This window comes from Elephas maximus, chromosome 21 (assembly GCF_024166365.1).
Source record: "Elephas maximus indicus isolate mEleMax1 chromosome 21, mEleMax1 primary haplotype, whole genome shotgun sequence".
NCBI classification, from domain to species: Eukaryota; Metazoa; Chordata; class Mammalia; order Proboscidea; family Elephantidae; genus Elephas; species Elephas maximus.
In genome coordinates, this window is record NC_064839.1 from 7,761,169 (window position 1) to 7,778,698 (window position 17,530).

The window sequence follows — 17,530 nt, forward strand, 5'->3', positions numbered from 1 at the left end:
AGGGGCTGGGGCTGACTGCCCAGGAGAAGTGCATCAGTGCTAAGTGGAGCAGCGGCATGTATCTCATGGTCTGCACAAAGCGGTTCACAGGCCAGGCCTCGATTCTGCCACGTGACTGGTATAAAGTAGAACAGAAGGAACAGAGTGACCTTTGAAAAGACAAGAAGGCCTTGAAAAATACTGTGGGAATGCCTTTCATCCGGGGAAGGTGAACAAGGCACTGGAACCAAATACAGTGAACACTGCCCCCTTGCAATAAGGAATTAGTACATTCATGATTTTCACATGATGCGGGACAAGACTCAAAGTTAATAAATTCTTGGAAATTACTTCTCTAGAAAACTTACAGATTTGCCATTACTCTGCCTTTTAAGAGCAGTAGTGAATGGAATTTTTTTTTTTTTTTAAATCTCAAAACCTCTATGGGTCATTTCCTGCCCCATTTTCTTTCTCTTTCCTTACTGTTACTGATGGGTAGACTTCAAAATCAGGTATTGGCAGTTCTAGACATAAAGTCATGAAGGAAATAATATTCTAGGCAGGACCCTTTCCACAGACCAAGTAGAAACCTAGATACTAATCACCGTGTACAAACAACTCCTCACAAACTTTCCACTGGTCCCCAGAGCCTACAGAATAAGGAGAAAACACCCTTGTCTGGGATTTAAGGTTCCTCCCAATCTGCTCCCCCCACCTTCCCAACTCATTGCCATTCCTGTCTTGCTTCAGCCACCACAAATATCCTACCACAGTCCTTGTGCCTTTTTTTTTCTTTTAACTGTTAACACAGTGCCTTCCTGCACTTAATACTCTCCCTGACTATGTAAACTCTACCTAAGACCCAGCAATTCTAAGACACCTTTCCCAACCACCTCTCACAAACTGATCTTTGCAACAATGCAGTGCCCGCAGCATCTACTGACTCTACAACTGAGTTGATGCTTACTCTTTATCCATGGGTACCAGGTATACAACCTCTTCTACAAAGCAGATACTGGGCACAGAGCTCAAAGACGGTTCCCAAGTAGAAGCTTGTTTCTCCTATCCATTTAAGGACAACGCTGCCAGCACCCAAAGTGCCTTTCTATCCCTACTCTTCAGGTGATACATGTGTTTGAATACTACATTAGTCAAGTTACCTGACCCAAGTCTCAGTTTCCTCACCTGTAAAATGGGGAATAATAACAGTGACAACCTCAGGGATTACAACGGGACATAGGTAATATATGCACAGCATAGTGAAGGTACATAGTAAGCTTTCAAAGGACATTAATTATAATTAGTAACAGCTACATAAAGTCCTCTTAGGTCCAGGCACTGCTTTTTAAATCTCCTGTTTACTGGAAACCCTGGTGATGTTGTGGTTAAGTGCTACGGCTCCTAACCAAAAAGGTCAGCAGTTCAAATCCATCAGGCACTCCCTGGAAACTCTATGGGGCAGTTCTACTCTGTCCTATAAAGTCGCTATGAGTCAGAATTGACTTGATGGCAACAGGTAACTTAAAGTCCACTTCTGGCTTCCTGGATCAAGTACAAAAGCAGAAATCGATATACTTGAACTTGAGTCCCATTTCAGTCCCTTTTAATGGAAGCGACTCTTATAAAAGTGTCTTTTAATAGCACCAAGCACATTCAAGGCCCTCAGTGTTCCTCAACCACAGGCGATATCCCCCATATATGGACCACTGTTCTAGAGGTCGAGCCAAGGAGACAACCGTCACCACTTCTGGAAAAATAAAAGAGACCACAGGCTGCTGAAGATGTCTATCACATAAGTTCACATCAAAGTACGGAACACCCAATACCCCAATTTGCTACCTTTTATTGCCACAGTGACTCTAAACAAGATGGTGGGTTTGACGTACTGGCCAGTGGTTTGGGCTTCTCTGGAAAGTACGTTTCTTTCTTAAATGAAAGAAAATAAAAATTACTGCTCTAACCAGTCATGGTTAGATAACTGATTATTTAATAAAGATTTAAACACTTTTTCTACTTATTAAAGGAGAAGAACTTTTTTAATTTGTTAGAAACCACTTTAAAAATACAGGATGCAGTCTTATATATGCTGAATTTGTTTGAACACGCTTTTCCATTCAGGACAGTCTTTTGCCAGAAGATACAGCAGCATGCAACTCGCTGACTAAAGGTATAGAGTATGGTGAATAAAGCTGTGGAATATGAATCAGGTGATAAAAATGCCGCAATACATAAAACAAAAATGTCTTCTTTCAACATCACCAAACACAACCGTTTCTTAACAAATTAGCATAGCAAAATATCCTCCTGAGAAACGAGCAGTGCTCATTCACAAACGGTAAGCTTCTCCCGTGGTTTGTTTCCCCACCCTAAAACATCTGGAGAGCACCACAGCACAATCCAGCAAAGTCGGAAAGGAATACATCTTCAGTATCTTATTATTCGGTCTGAATATATGATTACCCAGAAATTTTTCCTAAAACTGAAGTAAACATGCTAATTTTTAAAAAATATATGAATTCATACTTCTCTTGTAATTGCTGCAGGCAATACATGAGTTTGGTGGGACTACTGAACTAGTGTTTAAGATATACAAAAACAATAAAACTATCTACATAGTTCAAAATTATTAAGTTACAATATTAGCATTTTCCAAAAAATGGTTTGTGCTTTGAAAAACAACCTCAGAGAAATACACTATGAGGTATTTACAGCCCTACGGTAAGCCATTATTTTACTATTCTGCCCCCATGCCTAGGTAACATCAAATCAAACGTGATCCACAAGACCAGCCAGTCTGTTACCGCCAGTGACACCTCAATGTCAGGATAAGTGTCCCCTTACTCACCCTCTTTTCCAGTATGGAGAGAGGGGAGAAAAACAGGCATTTCACCATTAATTTTTCATGTCGTTCAATATAAGAGGCTCTTACAGACTACAATGCAAATTGTTAAAATAATATTTACAAAAAGTTCACACTGACAGAAAAAGGTCGAGTATGATTATAATTCTGTTGCTTTTTTAAAAAGGGGCAAAAATGCTGCTCAAAGAAGTCTGGCAGGAAATAAACCAAAGTTAAGAGTGATTATACCTAAGTGGCAGAAAAACATTAAGGACTTTTTTAACCTCAGTTTTTTTTTTTCCAGATTTTCTATCAAGGGTGTGTGTATATACATATATTTCAAACTGGAAAAAGTAATAAGCCTTAGAAGAGATGCGGATGATCTCAAAAAGAGCAACAGTCTTTAAGCAGCTGGGATTTAATACAGTACGCCTAAAAAATCATACTGTAATACAGTCTTCCTACATCTTTTTACATGCTAGTTTGTATGGATGCACTCATGTTAAGGAACGCATGGCTTCCAAAATGTAACTATGTAAGTTTGAATCTTCCATGAATTTACAACGCATGTAGAGAGCACATACCATGTTTAACGCTGTGTTAAACGTCACAGAGTGATACAAAGGCGTACAAGATAGACGATAAAACCCAGCCCTACAGAGCTTATGCCTTTTATGTTTTATCTCTACAGTTACACCCACTAGGAATTTCAGAGGCACACACCCCTGGATCGCTACAGCATCACACAGACACTGAGCGGTTAGTTTAGGCCTGACTGTGCCACACTGACGGAGGGAGCCTAGGGCTGGGCCCTTAAAACAAACTGAGGTTTTAGCTAGGCAGAGAGGAGCTGTCTGCAAATACAGGTTCTAACAGAGACAGCGAGCCGACCATAAAATGTCCAGCATACCACACCAAAAAAGTACGAAAAGCTTGCTGCTTCAGTTATTTTTCCCTTGTGAAGATTAATAATGAGGCAGCTAATCTATTTAAAACATCACCATTTCAGGTCACATATGAAAAATTTACCAATGTGGAAAACAGTTTTTTTTCCTCATCTTGTTTGAAAACTAACCAAAGATTGCTTGCAGTGGTATAATTTTATATAAAGTACTTCCAAAGAGTTAAATGTCAACAGTGATTTGAGATATAAGAAGAAGTATGTTTTTGAGATAGATCATAACATTAACATTTTACCAATGAATAGCTAACGAAAAGTAATTATTATGTAAACATGATTTCATAAAATTTCATCCTAAAAAAATGGTTATTTTGAATTTACTTTCTGTGAACTGATTTAAATTATTTAAATGTTACATTTAAATATAAAAATTTAAGTTATAAAAACTGCCATATGGGAACAGATATTTTGTGGCTTCTGTGGACAGAAAATTCCCAGTGGAGGTAAACCCACGTGAGAAATGCTGGGAAGAATGAAGAGCTGCGTCAGTTAACAGGGAGCACCCACGTTACTATTCTTTCTTTAAACCACTCTATCAACAAAAACAATGGGCCCATGTTCAGTCAGATTATCATTATTTTCCTAGTTTAAGATTTAAATGTAAATCAAGCCTTTCTTTTCCCTCCCCACCTTCCACCCACATTCTCACCTATGTCCAAAAAAAATACCTTCGGTTGTTTTTAAAATTAATTTCCAACTCATTAGCACCTCCTTCACATAAACAGGTACTTCTAGCAAAAGGCTGGTGTTCCACAAGCGGGAAAACAGGGAAAGCGAGTGAATAAGCAGGGAAAACACCGTAAAACAGCTCTATATTTCCTCGGTTATTTTAAGGCTGAAGAACAGTGGTGCCTACCCACGGGCTGAGGAAAAACAAAACTTTGCATGAACGCTGGTTGTGAGCATGTGACCAGTCCTCAAACGCCAAGCCCTGGGTGTTTCCAAAACGCCTCCACTGTCCACGGAGCAGCCCATTCCCGCTGGCTGCTGCCCACAGTTGTGCTGTGATTCTTTGCTGTTCTTCTCCCTCCTCACGCTCACCTTCAATTCGTAACTCTGAATTCAGCACATACTCTGCTCTGGCCTTTCCTTTAACAGTCGCACCTCACTGTCCACCTGTTTCCAAACAGGTTTTCAAATAAAAATCTCCTCTGGGCTTTGATAATTCAGGGGACAGATGGGGAATACAGATAGCATAAAGGTATGCTGCTGCAGTGTTTAACGAGATGTCTGCAACAGCGGTGGCCAGGGAGTGATTCACCGACAAACCCATACCTTATACATGGCAGCAATCACAGCCTTCATCTGTACCCTGTATTTCTAAAAAGTTTATAAAAATACTTCAGGCCAATGGTGACTATAACACAAACTTCCTTTTACAAATGAAAGTAACTTATTTTCTTTAGATTAGTTCTCTTAACAACAGAGTTACATACACAAAAATATGTTCACTTGAAAAATAGCGAAAAAAATTTTATATCTACCAGTAAATATTTAAAGCAGGGATCTGTTTAAACCCAATAATGTTCATAAGAAGTGGTGTGAACTGTGACATTACACAGTATGTAACAGAAAAATAAGTTTTTCCCACAACTGTGTCACATAAATAATAATGCTGAGAATAGGATAAAAAAATTTACAATACAATTTTAAAAACACTGAAGTTTATAAAGTCATATTGAACTTTATAAATTTACATTTGTCCTGAGAATTTAGAATTAACATAATAATAATCACAGCTAATTTTTACTGAATGCTGACTGTGTGCCAGGCACCCAATAAGAATTTTCCAAGCTTTATCGCATAATCAAAGAAGCCCTGGTGGTACAATGGTTAAGCGCTCGGCTGTTAACTGAAAGGTCCACGGTTCAAACCCACTGGCAAGTGTTCAGGAGAAAAGACCCAGTGATCTGTTCCCATGAAGATGACAGCCTAGGAAACCCTTTGGAACAGTTCTACTCTGTCCTATAGGGTCACTATGAGTTGGAAGTGACTCAACGGCACACAACAACAACTGCATAATTGACATCAATGTGGAAAGAAATAAAGGCAAATTATCTTCATGTCATGAACCCTTACCCTTAATTACACAAAATGACTCTCCAAATCTCATCAACAATTCCATCATACTACTGATATGAAAAGAAAGAAAACTAAAACCACACTGACTGTGTAAGTCAAGTCACTTGAATCGGGAACATATCCCAAAAGCTTTGTGGCTAGAATTAGAAGACATCAGCCCTAGACCCAGCTTCTCCAAGACTGGTCCCAGAGTAATGACATCAATTTCTTTATGAAAAGCAAACGACAGCCTCTAGTGGCAGACAAGAGAATAAGAAAGTGAGGCATCAAAGTCTCTTTTTACACTGCTAAAAAGAATGGCCCTGACTGCACCCCCTCATTGCTTATTTATTAAAAACCTTTGGAATGATTTTTCTTTAATACTTAAGAATTATATATGAGTAAATAGAAGAGATTAAAAATAACCATTTCTCATAGAATTTCTCAGTTTCCAATCTCTGACTCAGGCCAAAGATTCCTGTAAATGAGCAAATGGAAAATAAGATACTAAAAAAGCATCGTATTTTTTTTTTTAATTTTTGCATCATATTCCTTTATAAGCTGTTCCTGACTTCTACATTTTTTAATGTCCTACATTTTAAAATGTTTTTTAACACATACACTGTAAGTACATTTACTCACAACTGCTATGAGACCCTTAACCCTTGAACCATGAGATGCGTGGTTTCCACTGCTTTCCCAAGCATCTTCCAATCCGAGCAGCCAGAGAACAAACCAATGAACGAAGCATGCAAATCTGGTTCTGACAATGTCAGATTTATCAGGACACACTTCTTACAGTTTAATGTATTTTGATAGAAAGTGTGTCCAAAGTGCAAGGATAAACCAATCAGTTGCTGTCAAGTCAGTTCTGACTCATGGTGACCCCGTGTATGCAGAATAGAACTGCCCTCCATAGGGTTTTCAATGGCTGTGATCCTTTGGAAGTAAGTCGTCAAGCCCGTCTTCTGGGGAGCCTCTGGGTGGGTACAAACCACTAACCTTCTGGTTAGTAGTCAAGCGTTTAACCATCTGTGCCACCCAGGGACTTGCTGTGTAAGGATAAGCCTTAGTAGTTATCCTAATGTTTCTCCTTATCACTCATATTCATACTGCAAACCAGCGTTTACAGAAGGAAGCTTAAACTGCAAGCAGAAGACATTTATCAGAGATTTCTTACCTCCTCATGCCTGCCCCAGCTATCACATTTATTTTTTAAACTATAAGAGTTATGGGTCATTATTTATGGAATGCTACTAGACCAAAATGAATGTAAAGACAATATAATATCCGATTACAAACAATTTCTAATTACATTCAAATGGGATTCCAGGAAACCTGAGGCATATTAGCTATCCATCCTCATACAAATATCAGGGTTAGTTGGGTATACCATTAGGGTAAAGGTAATAAATAAGTTGTCCTAGTCACCTAGTGCTGCTGTAACAGAAATACCACAAGTGGAATGGCTTAATAAGCAGAAATGTATTCTCTCTGTCTAGGAGGCTAGATGTCTGAATTCAGAGTGCCAGATCCTGGAGAAGGCATTTTCCTCTGTTGATTCTGGGGGAAGATCCTTGTCATCAATCTTCCCCTGGTCTAGGAGCTTCTCAGCGCAGGGACCCCAGATCCAAAGGATGCACTCTGCTCCCAGTGCTTTTTTCTCGGTGGCATGAGGTCTCTCTCTCTGCTAGCTTCTCTCTCCTTTTATCTCTTGTAAGATAAAAGATGATGCAGGCCACACCCCAGGGAAACTCCCCTTACATTGGATCGGGCTGTGACCTGAGTAAGGGTGTTGCATCTGACCCTAATCGTCTTTAACATAACCTAATCTTGCCTCATTAGCCACAGGCAGAGATCAAGATTTACAACACAAAGGAAAATTAAGTCAGATCACAAAACAGAGGACAACCACACAATCCTGGGAACAATGGCCTAGCCAAGTTGACACATATTTTGAGGGGACACAATTCAATCCATGACGTAAGTGCTGTTAAACGTCCCTTCCGTTCAGGCTGCGACCAACAGCCTTGTATGCCTTGTCTTTTTCGGGGCTCTAGTCAGCCACACGGAAACCCTGGTGGCGTAGTGGTTAAGTGCTACGGCTGCTAACTAAAAGGTCGGCAGTTCAAATTCACCAGGTGCTCCTTGGAAACTCTACGGGGGCAGTTCTACTCTGTCGTATAGGGTCACTGTGAGTCAGAATTGACTTGATGGCAAAAGGTTTGGTTTGGTTTTTTGCTTAGTCTGCCACACAGGACAGAGAACCAGAGATGACACAGAGAGCACTCACCTGTGTCCTCGGACGTCAGACTGGTCACACACCCCTCCGAGGGCGATCCGGTGGAACTCTCGGCCCAGGGTTTTAGCCACTGACCTCCCCACACTTGTTTTACCAACCCCAGGAGGACCAACAAAGCACAGAATTGGGCCCTTCAGGTTGTTTTTCAGCTGTCTGACAGCCAAATACTCCAGCACTCTTTTCTTCAATTTTTCCATGGCATAATGGTCATTGTCCAGAAGAATCCGGGCTGCCCGAATATCCAGACGATCTGTCGAATAACCCAACACAAATAATCTGAGCACATGCAATTTTGAAATAAAGAATTCCTTTCAAGCCTGGCAAGAGTCAGGATATTTTTTAGAAAAAAAGATGTGACAAGAACAGACTGAATTGGATCCTTCTGAATGAGTCTTCAGGGAAACCCAGACCTCATTATTCTGCTTAAGAAGATTTAGTGCCTCCAGAAATAGCACACACTGCACAATTAAAAGGAGCCCTAGTGGTGCAGTGGTTAAGCACTCAGCTCCCAACCAAAAGGTCGGCAGTTCGGACCCACCAGCTGTTCCACGGGAGAAAAATGTGGCAGTCTGTTTCCATAAAGATTTATACCCTTGGAAAGACTATGTGGCAGTTCTACTCTGTCCTATGGGATCACTATGAATTGGAATGGACTCGACAACAATGGGTTTGGTTTGGCTGATACATAATCAAAAACTCAGCAACTTTTTATCATTATTATCATGTTAGTTCATTAGAAATGATTTTCTAGGTACACATTATTTCTTACGGAGACATCATCTCCATATACTCTATCTGTGCTCAAATTTGTTACTTCCTTAAAAAAAAAGTGTTTTCTTATTATGGAAATAAAAAAAATGGAAATAATATATGTTCATTTCACATAACCTAGGGACACTAATAAAAAAAGGAAGTAAACAGTCATCCATAATCTCATGTGCTCAAGACACCATTCCTACCTTCACTTGGTATGTAAATTTCAGGCTTTGTGTGGTATGTGTATATGGTGTGTGGTGTGGTGTCTGTGTGGTGTGGTACGTGTGTGTGGCATGTGTATGTGTGTGGTATGGTGTGTGGATGTGGTGTGTATGGGGTGTGTGAGTGCGTGGTGTGTACAGTGCGTGGTGTGGTGTCAGTGTACATAGCGTGTGGTGTGGTGTGTGTGTGGATGCAGGGTATGTGGGGTATGTGAGTGTGTGGTGTGTATACTGCATGGTGTATGTGTGTGGTATGTGTGGTGTGGTGTCTGTGTGGTGTGTGTGTGTGGTATGGTGTGTGTGTATGGTTTGTGTAGTGTGTGGTAGGTGTAGTGTGTGGGGTGTGTGTGTGGTATCTGTGGTGTGTAGTGTGGTGTAGTGTGGTGTGTTGTGTGTGGTAAGGTGTGTGGATGTGGTGTGTGTGGGGTGTGCAGTGCATGGTGTATGTAGTGTGTGGTGTGGTGTGTGTCTGCAGTGTGTGTGGTGTGTTGTGTGTATACTTACATACTTGTTTTTCAAAATGAGATCATACAGAGCCTTCAAGTTCTGCAAAATGACTTTTAACTTAATACGTTACAAACACCCTTCAGTGTTCAATGTATTTTTCAGTGGCATTTTTAGTGGCTCCGTGATATCCCATTATTTAATTATCTGTAATTCATTCGCTGGGCATCTGGGCGTTTACAGATCTCCACCGTTTATAAAGAGCACTTCGACGTGTACCCTGGTAACTCATCTTTACATACCTGTCATTATTTCCTAAAGCAAAATTCCTATAAATGGAATTGCTGGGTTGAGGAAAAAAAACCTTTTGAAGAATGGCCCAACTTCCCTACAGAAAAGTTTCATCAACTAAAGTCTCACCGTGAGGGTATGAGTTAGACTTTGTTTCTGGAGCCATGCTTTCATCAGGTTTACCAAAATGCTCTCACCAGCCAGGTGGCTGCCGTGGGGTAATACAGTCACATGATCACGCTGGCAGAGGAGGATGGCGGTAAGAGAGCCAGCCAGCCAAGAAACAACACAAGTCTGTCCCTAAGTCAGTTATTTGGAACCTATTACGCATTTTCCTATGGGAAAAATGGCTTTAAATGGAGGCTTGGTTCCCAGGCTAATTCATAAAAACCTAATTACATATATACATACATATACACATATATATATACACACACACACACACACAACTACAGTACTGTTGATATTGCCAGGTCTCTGGGTGAGCCATGTTGGAAGGAAAGAATAACATTTCTTCCCACCTTCAGAACCAAATCAGCGAGTAAAGAATAACTGAAAAACGTAAAGTTTACGAACTGTTTCAAATGCTAGTCTTGATACTAAACCTACCACAGTAAACAAAGGAAAATTTTGACCAATCCCATTTTGTATAGCTCTACGTATTAAAATGCTAGTAAATCAAATCCATTAACAGAGTAATCTATGAAATCCCAGTGGGATTAATTTTAGTTACGCAAAGAAGGTTCAATGTTAGGTTGTGGTACGATTAATTACTTTTGTACGTGGCCTTTCTAGCCATGGTCTTCTAACTCCTATCCAGGTGATCTGTGATAGGTTAATTGTGGCCTACCAAGGGGATTGGTCAGTTTTGCCTTAAAAAGAGTGAATTCCAGCACAAAGAGGAAAAGTCCACCACCACCAAGGAAGGAGAGACCCAGCAGCAGGAGACGGTACAGTGGGCTTCCTGGCCCACAGAGAAAGCTGAGTGACTCTGGGCAGAGACTGAGGGCCAGCGAGAGGTGTGCCAGTGAACACGACTGGGAAGAGGCTATCCTGATGGAAGAACTGTTTCCTGAGTGTTCCCAAAGCCCCATAATCGTGAGTATGGTCTTTGAGTTGTGTGTGGCCATTACAGTGAATTACTGAACCCACAGAGAAGTAGAGTGTGGCATGTGAGGGACGGCTGGTGTTAGAATTGGTAGATGGTGCAGAGAGGAGGCCTGTCTGACCTCCGCCTCAAGGGAATCAGCCTTGGACTGTTGATCTTGATTCTCCGTTCCCCTCCTGAAGAGACAGGTGGTCAGACACCGCCCCCATGCCGTTTTTACATAGGTTATCAATATATTTATTACATTGCCATGTCAAAGGAGAAAAACTTTCCATGAAAATATCATTTTGTACCTAAAAAGTAACTTGTTGTAACTCAGCATCCATTCCTGCCTAAAATATTTAGTAAAATAAGAACAGATTACACATCATTCAGGGAAAACTGAAAACACTGTGAAAGGAATGTCTTCCAAGAAATATGCCAAGACAATTTAAAAGGAAGTTCTCTGAAGGTTTTTAGGAAAGGTAATTTCTGTGCTATATTATTTTCTATCTTTTCCAGTTAGGCTATATTTTTTATGGTTATTCTTTCTAGTGACTTAGAGTACACATTTCCTATTTTGAATAACACCTGTGGCTACATATAAAAAATTTAAAAGCTTATTTGAATGTGTATTTCTGTACTTACAATTGAAAGACTGACTTACCATGGAAGGCAGGCTCCTCTTAAGATGGGAAAATAAGCAAACTCATTTTCTCCTACTCTTCCCCCTCCCACCTTCTGATTTTGATTAATATCCCCACTCTCAGGCAGGCTTCTCTTTCAAGAATCCTGACATTTGCGTGGTTTTATAACCACGCTCACCACAAACGTACAGACCTAGCTCGACGTAATAATGGCTTCGAAGCTTGACGTGGCTCCTCCTACACCATGGCTTACCCATCCTGAGTTCTTAGCAGGAATGCTAAACAACGAGAAGGGTTTTCATGATGGGTACACGAGTACTCAACTAATGCCAACGCACATACTACATCTTAGGTTCCGAAAGAACCCCAAGGAATGTTTTCCTTAAAAATTCTCAACATGTTGCAAAATGCCTTCTGGCATTTGATGCTATACAAGTCTGAGGTCCATCTGCTTTTTTTTTTTTTTTTCCGCTTCCAAGGAAATCTTTTCATACCTGTTTGACCGAAAATCCTTATATTCTCTATTTTTCATCCTCCATCATGCGACATCTTTTTCACTTCTTCCCTTTGCATTCTTAGCATTTCAAGTGTATCCTCCATTCTGATTAGTTTCTGCAAGGCTGACTGTGCTTTTTACTTGCTCCTGATACATTTTAAAATTATTATACTTTTAGTTCCACTATATTATTTCCTTAAACTATCTGGTCTGTATTTGCCTGCCTATAAAATTCATCTCACCCGTCATTTCTTTTTTCATAGATTCCATATACATATAATTAAAAAGCACACAGTAGTGGCTGCCTTAAATGTTCTTACTTCCTGTATCAAATATTTTTCAAAATGAGCCTCCTTGTTTGCTATGTACACCCACCTGTCCTTAACTTACAGAACCTTTTCACAGGCCTCTTTGCTTTTACAGCTGCTTTTTTTTTTTTAAAGTCTTGGAGCCCTGGTGGCTGCAGTGGTTAAGAGCTCAAGCTGCTAACCAAAAGGTCAGCAGTTCTAATCTACCAGCCACTCCTTGGAAACCCTATGGGGCAGTTCTATTCTGTTCTGTAGGGTTGCTATGAGTTGGAATCCACTTGTTGGCAACGAGTTTGGTTTTTTTCTTTTTTAGTCTTGAACAGTAAAAAAATCTATCCTAACCTGGTGCTTGTTTTTAAAATGGAGCCAACACATTCCACTTGCATCCCAGTACCTCATGTTTCGATGTTGTTACGATCACTATCATCTCCCTAGTCACTGATGATCAGCAGCCTGATGAGAACAGGGGGCAAGCTCAGCTGTAGGCGACTCTCCTAGAAGATGTACACAGGTTCTTTGCTGGATCAGAGCTGCAGAGCTTCAGGGAGAAGCACCTCCAGGACTGCTGATTATCTTTTTGGTGCAGCCACTTAAGTCTTTTTAACAGCTGCCTTTTAATGCTGCCCCTGACAGTGACTAAAGGCACCAAACTGAGGATTTCTTAACTGTCTCAGATGCCGACCTTCAGCCCTTTACACTGAGGCGGGAGCACGGTCCAGGATTCCTCTACTTGTTTTGACACTACACTTTTTTCAGAGGGAGGTTATACAACAGCCCCAGTATAAAACCACCAAACCTGTTGCTGTCAAGTTGATTCTGACTCGTGTGGTCCTACAGGACAGAATAGAACGGCGCCATCGGGTTTCCAAGAAGCAGCTGGTAGATCTGAACTGCGGACCATTTGGTTACCAGCCAACCTTTTAACCACTGCACCACCAGGGCTCCAAGCTCCAGTATAACACCATCCTGCTCAATCCAGTCCCATCTGAACCTCACTCTACAGAAATTCCTCTGAGTTCCTGGCCTGTGGGTGGCATCCTTCCCTCGCTGTGAAGGTAATAATGCCTATGCCCCATTTTCATGGTTATTAAAAAAAAGACTGGGAGTCAACACTGCATTTCAGTAAAAATTTGCACAGAAATTTCTACGACTACGCTTTAAAAGCCTGATAAAAATTCTTGTCTAGTAATTCTGCATTTAATGCCAGCAACTAGTTGCACTTTATAAATAGGACAAGTGAGGAGAGGAAGAAGCCTGGAACAACTTACTAGGCTACTGATGGCAAATAATCAAATCTGAAATTTTTATATTTTCAGGTCATCATACTATATCCATCCCGCATTTCTTAGGTTATTAATTAAAAATAAATCCTGGAAGGCAAGAAAAAGAAATAAAAGGTATCCAAATCAGAAAGGAAGACGTGAAACTCTGCAGATGACATGATTCTATATGTGGAAAATCTAAACAAATTCACAAGAAAGCCTGTTGTTAGCCCAATCAAGGCGATTCCAAACCATGGCGACCCCATGTGTACAGAACAGAACCGCTTCTCGGGGTTTTCATGGCTGAGGCCTTTCGGAAGCACGACACCCCGGGTGGGTTTGAACTGCCCATCTTTCGCCTAGTAGTTGAGTGCTTGACTGTCTGCGTGCGCCACCCAGGGACTCCACATATAAGCTACTACAGCTAATAAATGAATTCAGCGAAGTTGTAGGGAACAAGATTAACACACAAAAATCAGTTGTTTCTATACACAGCAATCAACAATCTGAAAGGCAAATCAGGAAAACAGTTCCACTTACGATAGCATCCAAAAGAATAAAACACCCAGGAATAAACGTAACCAGGGAGGTGAACAACCTGAATGCCAGAAACTAAAAAAGAATGCTGAGATAATTTAAAAACCTAAATAAATGGAAAGATGACCCGTGTCCATGGATTGGAAGACAATATTGCTAAGACAGCAATACCACCCAAAGCAATCTATAGACTCAACACCAAACCCAAACCCACTGCCGTCGAGTTGATTCCAACTCATATTGACCCTATAGGACAGAGCAGAACTGCCCCATAGGGTCTTCAAGGTTGTAAATCTTTACAGAAGCAGGCTGCCACATCTTGCTCCTGTGGAGCGGCTGGTGGGTTTGTACTGCTGACCTTTCGGTTAGCTTTAACCGCTGTGCATCCAGGGCTCCTCAGACTCAACACAATCCCTATCAAAATTCAGGCAGCCTTTTTGCAGAAGTGGAAAAACCAATCCTCAAATTCATGTGCAATTTCAAGGGGCCCTGAACAGCCAAAATCTTAAAGAACAAAGTAGGAAGACTCATACTTTCTGATTTCAAACTGTACTATAAAGCTACAGTAATCAAAATAGTATGGTACTGGTACAAAGACATGTATAGAGCAATGGAACAGAACTGAGAGTCCACTAATAAACCCATACAGCTGTGGTCAACTGACTTCCAACAAGGCTGCCAAGTCCACCCAGCGGTGAAAGCGTAGTCTCTTCGATAAATGTTGGTGGGACACTGGATCTCCACGTGCAAAAGAATGAGGTTAGACCCATACCTCAAACCATACAAGAAAATTAACTCAAAATGCATCAATAGCCTAGATCTAAGAACTAGAAGTATAAAATTCTTAGAAGAAAACAGGGGAAAAACTTCAGGATCTAGTTTTTTTACAAAGGATTCTTTGGTATGACACCAAAAGCATGAGCAACGAAAGATAAAATTTAGATAAACTGGACTTCCAACGAAAGATAAAATTTAGATAAACTGGACTTCAACGAAAGATAAAATTTAGATAAACTGGACTTGGTCAAAATTAAGAACTTTTGTGCATCAAAGGACTTTATGAATAAAGTGAAGAGACAACTCACAGAATTGGTAACCATGTATCTGAAAAGGGCATAATATCCAGAATGTATAAAGAACTTCTACAAGTCAACAACAAAATACGAACAGCCCAATCAAAAAATGGGCGAAGTGCTTGGGTAGACATTTCTCCAAAGAAGATATACAAATAGCCAATTAGCACATGAAAAGATGCTCAATGTCATTAGGGAAATGCAAATCAAAACCATCATAAGATACCACTTCATACCCACTAAGATGGTTATTATCAGAAAAACAGAATAACAAGAGTTTGCGAGGATGTGGAGAAACTGGAATCCTCATCCATTGCTGGTGGAAATGGTGCAGCTACTGTGGAAAACCGTGGGGCGGTTCCTCAAAAAGTAAAACAGAGCATTACCATACGGTCCAACAATTCCGCTTCCGGATATATAACTAAAGACTAGAAAGCAGGACCCAGATATTTGTACACCAGTGCTCACTGTAGTATTATTTGCAAAAGCCATAAAGTGGAAATAACCCAGGCGTCCATCAACAGATGAATGGATAAACAAGATGCAGTATATCCATACACCGGAATGTCACTCAGCCACAATGAGAAATGAAGATCTAGTACATGGTACAATTTGGTGAGCCCTGAAAACATTATGCTGAGTGGAATAATACACAAAAGACAAATACTGTATAATCCCACTTCTATGAAATATCTAGAATATGTAAACGCATAGAGACAAAAGTATATTAGCAGTTAGCAGGTGGTGGGGGGAAGAAAAGTGGGAGTTACTGCTTAAGCGGTACTGAGTTTCTGTTTGGGGTGATGGAAGACATTTGTAAGAGACAGCAGTGATGGCTGCACAACACGTAAATGTCACTGAATTGTACACTTAAAAATGGTGCGAATGACAAATGTTTTGTTATATATTTTGCCACAAGGAAAAAATCCTTGAGAACAGAAAAATATTACCAAGAAAATCCCTAAATTTCAAAATATATTTCTAAGACAACTGTTGTGACCAAGTTATCTAGATGTTCCTCACACTGTGCACTGGCCTACTGTCAAGAGAGACAGTAACACGGTTTGAAAACTGCCACTGCTCCATCAACGGCAGGAACGAATACGAAGCAAACGAACATCAACATGGAGGTCTGCCAGATGAAACAGCTGCAGAGCACTTGAACATGTTTAAAGCTGAAATGTACTTTCTCTCCTCAGTCTAAATTGACAGAGCAGTGTCTTCTTCAGATCTCACAGAATTAGACCACTTCACCTAAAGGATAAGACACAGATTCTCCAAACCAAAATGGGCTTCCCAAGACCCTGGCTGAATCCAGACACACATCTGAACTCAAAATGAATTCAGGTGACAAAAGGGGCCGATTCAATGGGAACATGTGCTCCACTGCATTCACCTCACTGTGGGGTTTTCAGAAAAAACATGAACTAAGAATTAAATCAAGAAATTCTACTTCGGTTTGTGTTTTCAGCTTATAGCACTAGTATTTTGGTAAAACACTTGCAAAACTAGAAGCCGATATTTTCTCATGGCACATGAACGTGAAATCACTTAAAAATTAAATTTACCAGTATAATTCATAGCAGCTTTATTTGTAATGACTAGAAAACTGGAGCAACCCAAGCAGCCACCAACAGGTGAATGGGTAAGCAAATCAGGATATATTCACACGACAGAATACGACTCCAGCAACGCAAAGGAACACATTACTGATACACGCGGCAACGTGGACGAGCTCAAGAGAGCTATGCTGAGTGAAAGAGACCTGCAGAGGGAAAAGAGTGCATACTAAATGATTCTATTTATATAAAATTTTAGAAAATATCAACCAATCTGTAGTGCTGGAGGATGGGAGAGGATAAGGAGGAAATGCAGGAGGGAGGGATAACAAGAGCATGAACAAACCTGGTGATGGGTATATTCATTACCTTAATTATGATGGCTCTAGAGGCGCATACATACGTCAAAACTAATCAAAATGTACACATCGCTGCAGTTTACTGTATACCAATTATACTATAATAAAACCCGAAAATAAGAAAAATTACCAGTATTGCTCCTAAACAATTCCTTCCACAGTTAAAAGTTATGGATTATCGGTATTTAAGAGAAAACAAAATGTGAAGTAGCCTCTTAATTTTATACACAAACATCCAAACAGAAAGACAAACCAAAATTCAGGGAATGGGATGAATGCAAACTTACAAAGTCTTCACGAAGGAAGACCAGCATTAACAGAAATACGTACGACTGCACCTGTTTCCCA

General features: G+C 40.4%; 1 protein-coding gene across 1 annotated transcript in view; it reads right to left on the reverse strand.

Moving 5' to 3' along the window:
* LONP2 (lon peptidase 2, peroxisomal) overlaps positions 1-17,530 on the reverse strand; it is a 114,458-nt gene that overhangs the window by 52,074 nt on the left and 44,854 nt on the right. The window contains exon 7 of the mRNA XM_049864927.1: positions 8,134-8,392. Within this exon, the coding sequence (XP_049720884.1) occupies positions 8,134-8,392 (259 nt within the window). The remainder of the gene's footprint in view (positions 1-8,133; positions 8,393-17,530) is intronic.